We start from the raw sequence: 11,043 nt of genomic DNA on the forward strand, positions 1-11,043 counted from the left end.
ACGCGAACACACACACACACACACACACACCCTTTATTTTTTTAGGTTTTGAGGCAGAGTCTTGCTACATTGCTAAGTTACACATAGGCTGGGTTTGAACTTGCAATCTTGCCTCAGCCTCCAGTGTACTGTGATTACAGGCACGTGCCATTATGTCTAGATGGCATTTTCTGCCAAGACTAGACGCTGGGCCAGTGCTAGCCCACAGGTCCACATGGCAGTCATGGCCTGAGGCTTATGGGCACTGCCCCTTTCCACAGAGTTCTTAAGACTGATGCAGCCCCCATAGGGTCTTACTGCCTTCTATGGGCCTGAGCTGCACCCATGATCCCAATAGCAGTGTGGCCTTCAAGCCTGGTCCAGACACACAGCTCCAGGTAGTTGGAGGAATCCTGTCTGCTACAAATGGATCGCCCTTAACTCATCCTCTTTCCCAACACAAACATTTCCTGAGAGTTTGGCGCCCCCACCAATAGGCTTCTTGGGTCTTTCCAAAGTGGTCCATGCGTATTATGTGGGACTCATGATCAGAGTGGCAGATCTGCCTCATGGTGGGAAGAGGAATCCCTGGATTGATCTTGGGGCCCATCTTCCCTACACCTTTTTTTCCCCGCTGGTACTGGGGATTGAACCCAAGGACCTTTGCACTGAGCCCTTTTAATTATTTATTTTAAGATGCATCTCATAAAGATGCACAGGCAAGAGTTGAACTTGTGATCCTCCTGCTTCAGCCTCAGTGCTGGAATTACAGGCATGTATCACCACTCCCTTTTAATACCCACCCTTTTTTCCTGGCATTCCACCTTGGGCTCACCTCCAGGCTTTACAATAGGTAGACTTGCTCCTGACCTGTCTGGAATTGTATCCCTTAGGGGTCTGACTCACACACTTTGAGGACAGGTGACTATGCATTAATCCATACTGAGGTGACTGTGGCCAGGGTCCAAGCAGTACCTGGCCGTGTAATCTGAGGAGACTTCACAGTGATCTGTGAGGTTGATGGGGTTGGTGCTGAAGCTCTGTTCAGGAGGGGGCCGGTGGGCATCCACACACTGTTCATCATCCAGCATCCTTTGCTGGAACACTTGGGACCCAGTCCTGAGCCTACTAGGTACCCTGCCCTGAGGGGCCTAGCCACTCGGGACCCCCACATCTCTGGAGAAACAGCGAGAGCTGCAGTGGCCAAATTAACTCAGGGCTCAGGGTCAGGTGCCACTGTTTGGCCTCAGAATGGCAAGTCTGCTTGCAGGCTCAGGAGGATTTTATCTCCCTCTGTTTGTCACAGCAGCCATGACTCACTTTCCCTTTTTCTGCTGCAGAAGTCTCACCCTTCCCCTCATTCTCTGCTTACACAGAGACCAAAGGGCCTACATGCATGCCGAGTTGTGGCTCCCTGAGTCTGCCGTCTCCAGGGCAGGTGACATTAGTTTCCTTGTTTTGTTGGGTGACTCTGAGTGGGAACCTGTTTATGGGCTAGGCTCCTAATAGAGGCTTTGCTTCCCTCCTGAGAATCTGTTTTCCGGTGGGTTTATTTCCAGAGTGGATGGAATCTACACCCTTAGGAGTTTATCAGACTCTATTTTCACAACAATATTTTCTTCCATGTTTTTGTATGAGGGAAGATACTTCCCTCTTGTGGAACTGGATGTCATCCAGGCCACCTGCTTTGGCCTTTTGCATCGTGAGGGGCAAGTGAGAGAAAGGGGTGCTCACCTCTCTGCCTGGGCTCCCTGCACAGGTAGTCGGCCCACTTGGAGAAACTAACAAAAGGAGTCTGATCAGAGGCAGATATGGGCCAGCTGCTCCTCCTGTGTCCCACAGGTGACTCTTGGGTCCTTAATCTGCTCCTGCCCCTGTCCCCCACGTCCTTGCTCCCTGGAAGTTTCGGTCTCCCTGGATGCTTCCAGGGTGCCACAGGAGAGCTGGCTTCCCTGGCTGAGGCGGGCAACGCTCACTTCCTGCTGCTCTGAGTGGCAGACAACAGGCTGTCTGTCTGGGAGGCAGACGGGAAAACTTCACATCCTCACACCCGGAGGAGCTGTTCATCCTCTGTCTTGCAGGACACATCAGGGCTTTGTCCCAGGCCAGTGTCCCTGGCCTCATTCTGATGCCAGATGTGGGTGTCACTTCCACATGGGCAAATCTCATACATTGCCCTCAGTGTAGACAGGTAACTCTGGCCTGCTGAGTGGGGCCCCTGGGGTAGGTGGGGTATGTCCATGTCACGCCTGGGCCCCCGGGGGAGTGGCTGCAGCACTGGGCAGCATTTAGAGGGAGCCTGAGCCATCACTCACTCCTAATTTTAATGACGCACATTAGCTAAATTGTGTTCTGAGTATTCATTCAGCGCTGTTTATGGCGCGCTCTCGAGTATGCTTACCGTTTGTCAGAAGTGCAAACTAGCGAACATACGAGCCTTTAAGACAGGCCATCTGTTCGTCTTAGACCCTTGGACGATTGTCAAATGCTTCTAAAAATAAGTGCTCACAAGCAGAGAGGGGCTGCCCAGGTGATACGCAGCAGAAAGGGGAGGCAGAGATGTGTACCCTCCCCAAAGGGAAAGATGGCAGAGCGTGTGTTGGGGAGGAGGCTTGCAGAGGGAGTAGGAGACAGGAGCAGAAGAGATAGGGAGCATGCGCCCTGCTGAGACACCTTTTTGGCTAGAGGCATGAGCTTCTCCCCGTGTCTTGCATCTTGTGTAACTCTACAGCTCAAATACCTTCGATGGCTCCCCATGGCCCAGATTTAAGGGCAAGCTGCCTTGTCTGGCATCATGGAGCCTCATCAATAAGACCCCCCCTTTCTTTCCAGGCTTGTCTCCATGGCGCATACCCTGTGCTTCTGCCAAGCTGAATTATTCATTGTTCCCCCAACATATGCTGCACTTTTCACATTTCATAGGCAGAGCAGTGCCTGGCGGAGAGGGGGCTCTGCAGACAGACGGTGTGGGTGCAGCGCCTCACTGGCTTTCCCAGCGGTGGGCCTGAGCCTTTCTGTGCCTCAGTGTTCTTGTCTGTACAATAGGGATGACAGAGTATTTAATTCACAGGATGTCATGAGGCCTTAATGAGGGAGTGTTAGTGCAGTGTGAAGAATGGGGCCTGGCACACAGTGAGCCGATAAGCAGGAGTTGTGATCACTATCAGTGTATTCACACCTTCTGGCTGTTGCCCTGGTGGCTCATCTTCCTGGAAGGCCATCTCTCCGTGCACACATGCACACACATATACATACCTAGTGCAGACCCTAACCCCAGCTGTCCTTGAAGAATAACTGGGAGGCTGGCTTGTTCCTCAAGCACCTCCAAGCAGAAGTCCTCTCTCTGTCCGTGGTCTTTTTTGTGAAATCTACCCCTCCTGCATCCATAAAGAGCCCCCCAAGAAAGGCCATTGTAAAGCCAGACTCACAGGAGCTGTGTGGCTGGAGCCCATCATGGAGTGGCCAAGTGGGGAAATCGGGGAGAAGGCGATCAGCTACCGCCTGTGTCCCAACCAGGAACCAGAGGGAGGTGTAGCAGGTCAAGGTGAGGGCTGGGTGGGCTCTGTGGGTGGGAGGCTCTGGGTGGGGAGACTTGGTGTTTCTGTGCCCTTAATCTGCTATAGGGACCCAGGGGCCAGAGCCAGAGCTGGCCCCCAGGGATGAATTCTTCTCTGCCTCTTCAGGATGTCATGGGTCTATGAGTCCAGCTACCCCAGCCTTGATGGGAGAAGACAGGGACTTCTCCACCTCTGGATGCCTAGTGCCTAGCACAGGGTCTGGCAGATGGGAACTCAGTGAACACCTGTGGGAGGAATGAATGAATGCGGGCATACCTCCTCCCTCCACCATGAAGTCTCCTTGGGCCCCTTCTTACCTGATCAGTTGCACCCCAGCTGTGTGGCTCCAAGGGAGCACAGCCCCTCAGCCTAGCAATCTCTCTGGGCAGGCAGACCCTCAGCAGCACTGGTGTCCTTCTCTTTGCCAGGCCTGGGAGAAGGATAGGCACATTACCTCTCCAGTCTTCAGGGCAACCCCCAAACCAGAAGTCAGGCTGCCACAAGGCCATACAGCTCGTAAGTGGCAGAGCTAGGATTCAAATACAGGACTTGGCCCATCTTGGTCCACAAAGACTGTCTGCCTGTGGCCACCCAGGGCAGAGGCCAGCAGCATGCATGGGCACTTGCTAAGTGCCAGGAGAGGTGCTAGGGCTTTACAGGCATTTTATCATCAGAATAACCGGGGCATAGGAGGGGCAGCTGAGATATTTGAGAGTGACTTACAGTTCATTTGAGACTGTGTAGAGATTCTTACTGTTTCAGTGTTGGTGTTTAAGACTGTGTTGTGGGGTGGGAGTGGGGAGTGGAGTAGGGTTTCCACTCTAGGCTGCGAACGAGAGTTGGATACACTTGACCCTCCAGCTGTCCACTCACGTGTGTGTCAGGACATGGGAAAGACAGACAGTCTAGTCCAGCCACCAGGCCCTTACACTTGGCTGGTACCTCTGTGCCCAACGCAGAGTTTAGAATGGATTCAAGATCAGGAACATTTTGATGCTAAATTCCCAGCAACCAGCGCATGGCTGTCACCCAGCAGGGAGTCAGTAAAGATTTGCTGTGAGTGAATGAATGAATGAATGACAGGTAAATAAGTGCTGCGCTTCTTTTCCTTGAGAAGCCAAGGGTGACATGGAGCCAGCTCCTGAGTCACAATTCCCACCAGGACCCCAGCTAGGTCTAGGCCTGCCCAGGAGGCTGGCAGCATGCAGATTTCTGTGCCCAACCTCTTGCCCAGCATTAACTAGTGTCCCTGAGCACCAGGCAGCCACCTAAATCAGACTCTACCAGAAACCCCCATCCAGGAACATGAGTTGGGGCTGCTCAGGGGTGGATGGCAACCGAAACTATTGCCACCCACCCCCTCCCATTCCCTCGTTTTATTTTCCTCACCTGCTTCTCAGTCCCACACCTGTGTCTCCCTGGCAGGCAGTGAGGCCATGTGGATGCCAGGCTTCCCATCCAGGCTCTTCCCGGTCTGTCTGCTCTCCGCCCCACCTGGGCTTTATGATGCTGGGAAGTGTTCATCTGTAGGGTCGGTAGCATCTTTAAGAAACGATTTTCTTCCTTCTCTAACGGGGCTGAATATAGGACAGGCATAAACATAGAAATAGACGTTAAGCCAGATGCCCTCATGAGAGCCATGCCGGGTGGAAGGAACTCTTCAGAAGGCTTCATGAAGCGGCCCGGCCCTGAGCCGTGCCTCCCAGCCTGGGGAGGAGCCTCTGGCTCAGTTGGGGGTTTCTGAGCTGTGCTGATTGGCAGGGCTAGCTGGAGTGGCTGCACAGATGTTTGGGTGACAGAGGTCCCAGTGGAAGGGCTGATGCCCTCCTTGGCAGAGGTCCTGGGCCCCCAGGATCTCCAACACACACACACACACACACACACACACGCACACACCCCTTATCATGGCCATGACCACCCTCCCCAGCTGAGCTGCAACCTACACCATTAATCCACAAACACTTAGGGGCCTTCATGTCTCACCTCTACCTCAGGCACCTCGAGGGGACCCAGCTGGAGCCTTCTTCTACCCGACACTGTGCCCAGCCCAGAGCAGGCTCTTAATAACACAGTGCAGAAAGAATTCTGGTGCCTAGTCCCCCCGGGGCATCAAGTTTTGACATTTCCATCTGCTGTGACATCCTGGGCTTTAGTTTCTGTAATAAAACTTGTGGGAAGGAATTCTTACCCTTCTGTCTCAGACCCTCTTGGAGGAAGTTCTTTCTTGAGTCTGTCCTAAGAACCACCTGCTACTGCTTAAGTGAGAAGGTCCAGTGCTGTTTTTACCTGAGAAGGGGCATTTGTTCTCACATTTTCCTAGCCTAGGCATGAGTTTCTCCCTCTGGGATTCCTACACCAAGCAGTTCCCAGGTGAGCCAGTGTGGCAGATATGTGCCTCCTGGGCTTGTTTACGGCATCCTGGTGAGGGGCTGCTTCATTATCCATCCAATGCCTCTTTCCTCATGTTGGTGAGGGGTGGCCCTTGAGGCTTTGTGGTGTTAACATCCTATCTGACTTTCTGCTGTCTGTGAAGCCAAGTCCACCTTGGTGGGCTCTCAGGTTCCTCTGTGCACTCTCCCACCGGCCTTCCGTGTGACCTGTGCTGCTGTCACCCCAGAGCCTGTGTTGGCACCAGTGTGTCAGCACACCTTTTGTAGTCTCCGTGCTGCCCTTTCCACTTGGAAGGCCTTCCACTTTCCACCTAGCTTCATCCTCTGCACGCATTTCTTCCTTTATGTATCCTGTGATAGAGTCAGTCAAACCCATTGCCAGTCTACTTTGTGTGAGGCCCTAGTAAACATTCCTGGAGACCAGGAAAAGATATGTGCTCCAGCATATGTGCTCACATGCCTGCGTTCCTAACTCCCCTCTCTTCCTCCACCACAACCTCCCACACATGATGGCGGAGTCTCTGGCTGGCTGTCGACAGGTGGGGAAGTGAGAGGCCCAGGGTTCCGGTGAGGGTGAGGACAGCATGTGCCAAGCCCTGCTGCAGCTCAGCAGAGGCTGGTCCTGCCCAGGAGAGGCAGGGATGTGTGGATGGGGTCAGGATGTGCCTCCAGCGTCTGTGTGCCCAGAGAACACAGAGCGGCTTGGGAGGGAGGGAGGAGTGAGGAGGTGGAGCTGAGACAGTGGAGGCTCAGAGTTAGGAGGACGGTCTGTACACAGTTGGGTTGGCTCCCCACTGGACTGGCAGGCTGTTCCCCAGCAAGTACAGGAGAGGCACCTTGGCTGGAGGGTGGGGGTTCCCATGGAAACCATCTGAATCCCATCTATGGCCTCAGACAACCTGTCATGTGTTCTGAGTCCATGACACCTCTGACGGAGGTAAGTGCCAAGCCATGCTGGGCTTATGTCTGATGTAGGGTGCAGATGATTCATAGATGGCGGTGCCCTTCAGGGTGTAGGGCACTGGATTCCAGTTGCCTGGTTCAGCTCTTGCTCTTTCCTAGGTGGCTGACCTTGAGTTGGTAATCTTAATCTCCCTTAGCCTACATGTCCTCATCTTATGATGTCACAGCCTTGTAAGGCTGTTGTGAGGACTGGAAGCCATGGGCCTGCAATGGCACACAGCATCCATGCCTGCCAAGTACCAACCACACAGCCCACACTGGGGTCCCCAGGACAGCCACACTTGGCGCTCTGTGTTCTGAGTTTGCACAGGGGTTGGTGACATCACCACAGAGAACAGCAAAGTGGCTGCCACAGGAACCCTGTGCCTGGAAGTAGGCATGGTCCCATCTTAGCCCTGGGCCCTGGGCCTCAGTAGAAGCTGTGGGCATCCTCTGGTGGACCTCACCACCGGATCCAGAGCCCAGGAGAAAGATGCATCACCTCTTCTGCCCCCTGGTGGTCAACAGAAGAGCTGCAGGCTGCTGCTCCTTGCCTGTGAAGCCCCTGGGCCACAGCGACTGGGGTGTGCAGCCAGGAGCATCCTTAAGAAGCTGCACTTGAGATCAGCAATCCTGAGCTGCCTCATGCAGGGCTACCCTGTCCCTGGTGGAGTTTGCTTCCTTTCTGCAGGTGTCATGAGGTGGAGCACCTCCTGAGGCTTTAATGAAATTAGTTTGAATTTGCAACACGGACCACTGAAAAGAAACAAAAAGACTGGGCTTTCCGAGGCCAAATCCCACCCTCAGCCACAGGCAGCTGGCTCCTTCGAAACAGATCAACACACTGTGGCCGCTCTGGTTGGCAGGAGGGAGGACACTCTGCAGGCTGTAGCAAGAGGGAAGTGTTTGGTCACAGGGTCCCACCTGGGCCATGGATTACCAGGCGGATTCAGCCCAACTGCTCTGCACTGCTCACGTGACCATGTGGGCAGGCCCCCTCCAGGACCCTCCCTGCTGGGTGTCCTGTCTCTGTCTGGGCCTCCCACTGCCTCCGCACATTTGTGCCCACTCGGGTGTTTCTTGGCCAGAGAGCTACATGGCACATCTGCTGTCTCCTCCACTGGGCTCAGAGCAGCTACAGGGAGGACAGAGGGGGATGTTGGGGGCAGCCTGCAGGCAGCCTGCAGGCAGCCTGATAGCTTCCTCCTTGTCATCGAAGGGAAAGGGAGATATTTGTCATTCCTGCCACCTCCCCAGCATTTCCCCTTTCCCTTCACCTAGCCCGTCCCTGTGGTAACACCTGAATGGTCTTTAAAAAAAAAACTGTAGGTTGACCAGGTTGGCAGCAACAGGAACCAATCCCCAAGCCCTGAATCAACGTGGCATCTTGGCAGCTGTGTCCCTGAGCACTTTCTCCTTGTTGCATTTTGTTTTGTGATAATCGCGATTCTTCTCTGCAGCTCTGGAGTCTGTGCACCGGGTGGGGGGGCAGGCATGCTCTCCATCTCTCTGCCCTCATGCGTGTCTCCTTTCTTCCCTTTGCAGAACCACACCATGAGCCAGCACGCACAGTGAGGGACCGCTCGACAGGACACCTCTCCGCAGAAGGCTTGCTGGAGACACCGTGGGGAGGGCCATTTGAACATTACATCCAATCAAAGTGTCATTTGCAACCCAGATGTAAAACTCTAATGATTTGGCCATGAGGCGCTGCTATTATAAGCAGCTGGAAATGAATATTAATGGCAGAGATTAAAAGTATTCCATGCTCAGTATTTTTTATTGTCCTGCTACAGCTAGTGTGCTTTTAGAGTTTCCGCCGCAGACTACATTTCTAGTGTTAGAGAAACCTGCTTTTTGAGGCTATTGTCCTTTGTTCCTTCATGTATTATATTGATAGTTTTTAAAAAAGGGATTAGTGTGATTTTTTTTCTTTGCTGTTTTTTTTTTCTTGTTTTTCTTTCCCCCCTTTGGTTAACTACTTTTTAATTGCAATTCTAGGTAATTGTGCATCGTGATGTGATTGCTTGGCTATTGTCTGAATATTTCCTTTTAATTTTTTAATTAAAGACTAATGCTTTGATTGGATTTGCCAGTTCACCGGACAGTGATTAAAACTATGTAATGAATATAATCGGTTTCAGTGCAACTGGATGGTCTGCTTTTAAATGTGACTTAATCTGACTGCAGTAACTAGTTCAGTTCAATAAAGGGAATCCATGCGATTAGCATCCGGTTGCCTGGTTCTCTCCTCCCCAGCTGGGGGCTCAGGGGGTGCCTGACAGAAGGTGTGTTCCCAGGCGAGTTCCTGTGGGCTCCCAAATGCCACTGGGGACAGTATACAATAGGCCCCGCTTCTCTGGGGACAGAAGTGTATGACCTAACACACACAGACTGGATGAGATGGCAGTGGCCACTGGACTGGAGTTAGAGTGGAAAGATTTGCCAGACCAAAACACACTTTGGTCTTCTCATTTCTCTATGGGAGAAACTGAGACCTGGGGCAGTGGCAGAATACCCAGGCACACAGCAGCAAGTCTGTTCATCTACTTTGTTTCCTTGCTTCTCCCCCTTGGGAGGGCTTTCCGGGTGCAGATGGGCAAGCGCTTAACCCTTACCTTGCCAGGGTAGCACGTGGCTTCTAATTTTGGCCCAGGCACGGGGATGCAGCAGGGGTGAGGGGCAGCCCCATAAGATCCAGAGCTGGGTGCTCAGTGGAGCCAGGTGGGGGTAGCAGATTCCCAACTGTGTGACATGAGGCCTGGACTCGCTCATGCTGCGCTTGCTCCAGTGACTCACCCACCTGGCAAGCCCAGAGAATTGGTGCTTCCTTTTGCTTGGCACCCTGGTGCTGTAGTTGCCTCCCTCTCCCTCCAGGCCCACTTTGCAGCTCTAGTCTCCGGGGTCCTTCCTGTCACCTCCCACGCCTCCTCATGGGGGTACTTGGCTGACTCACCAATCAGAGTCCAGAGCCTGCACAGGGCCTTGCTAATTTTCACAAGGGGCAAGGAAATTGGTTATTACCCTCTGCAGAGCGGAAATGAAACAGGCAGACAGATTGCACCTAATTATAATGTAATACGAAGTCACGGGCATGGAATTTGGAGCAATTATACCCATCGTCTACAAGGCTCCCAGATCAAGGAGATTCTGGCGACCTGTAAGAGGTCCCCCCCCCCCCGCTTTTTTTGGTACTGGGGATCGAACTCAGGACCTTGTGCTTGCAAGACAGGTGGTGGAAACACTGATCTAAATCCCCGGCCAAGAGTTCCCCTTTCTCCCATCCCGGGGGCCATTCCCACACCAGTGGGGCTTTCTGGTTTTTCAGAGTGCTCTGACCTTCGAACCACAATGTACCCAAGTCAGTGTCCCATGGAGTGGAACAATTGCCCTTAGAATTCAGGGCTCTCATCTTCTGGAAGCTGAAAGTGATGAACTCCAATCTTCAGCCTCCCAGAGAGCAGACTGCTCTGAGGAAGACCTCAGGGTCTTCATCAGTATTCTCCAAAGCATGCCCAGCCATGAGCCATGATGACTTAGGCCGCCACACGGCCACAGCCGGGCCCCCATTGTGGATAGTGCCAAGACCGTTGAGGGGCCCAGCGTGTCCCTGGGCTTGCCACGCCACCATCTCCAGGCCCTCCCCAGACCTGGATTTATCCTGAGCCCCATGGAGCCCAGGTGAGCCCTCAGTAAGTACCAACAGAAGATTTGATTTGACGGTTGGTGGCGTAGGGCTAAATTAGTCACTGCCCCCATTAAAAATACAGCGGGGGGTTTAAGAGCTTTTCACGCCGTGTGGGAATCAGCAGCGAAGCCGGCTGCTGCCTTGGGTAAGGAGAGAGGCGGCCTCCGGGACTGCGAGGTAATGAGGTTTATGCCGATGACAAGGCAGCCAGGGAACCCCACCAACTCCCCCTCGCCCCAGCCCCATTGTTCTCTGGCTGCCTCAGCCCCTTTGGCTGAGCCCCTCGCGACTTTGTGCAGGAGGGGGCTGGTAGGGGGACACGGAGGCCCTTAGTGGGACTCACATTCTTCACGGTCAGGCTGTGGTGGTGGTGGGGGGGAGTGCCCGTTATGAATCAGTGCTCTGGGGACCTCCACTTCCTTTCCAGGCAGATGACTTGGAGCTGGGGCCTCAGAGGGTCATTGGGGGGTTTGTGTGAGACGATGCC

At 53.5% G+C, this 11,043-nt stretch overlaps 1 protein-coding gene across 10 annotated transcripts in view; it reads left to right on the forward strand.

The window, feature by feature from the left end:
- Positions 1–9,099, forward strand: part of Znf423 (zinc finger protein 423) — a 319,020-nt gene extending 309,921 nt beyond the window's left edge. For all 10 annotated transcript variants that reach the window (XM_087206799.1, XM_021260944.2, XM_087206804.1 and 7 more), the window contains one exon: positions 8,414–9,099. In XM_087206799.1, coding sequence (XP_087062925.1) covers positions 8,414–8,443 — 30 coding nt within the window. In that variant the 3' untranslated portion in view covers positions 8,444–9,099. The remainder of the gene's footprint in view (positions 1–8,413) is intronic.
- Positions 9,100–11,043: the final 1,944 nt, after the last annotated feature.

This window comes from Heterocephalus glaber, unplaced genomic scaffold (assembly GCF_053883595.1).
Source record: "Heterocephalus glaber isolate CG9 unplaced genomic scaffold, H.glaber_assembly_v1.0 deba00000071, whole genome shotgun sequence".
In the NCBI taxonomy this organism is placed as follows: Eukaryota; Metazoa; Chordata; class Mammalia; order Rodentia; family Bathyergidae; genus Heterocephalus; species Heterocephalus glaber.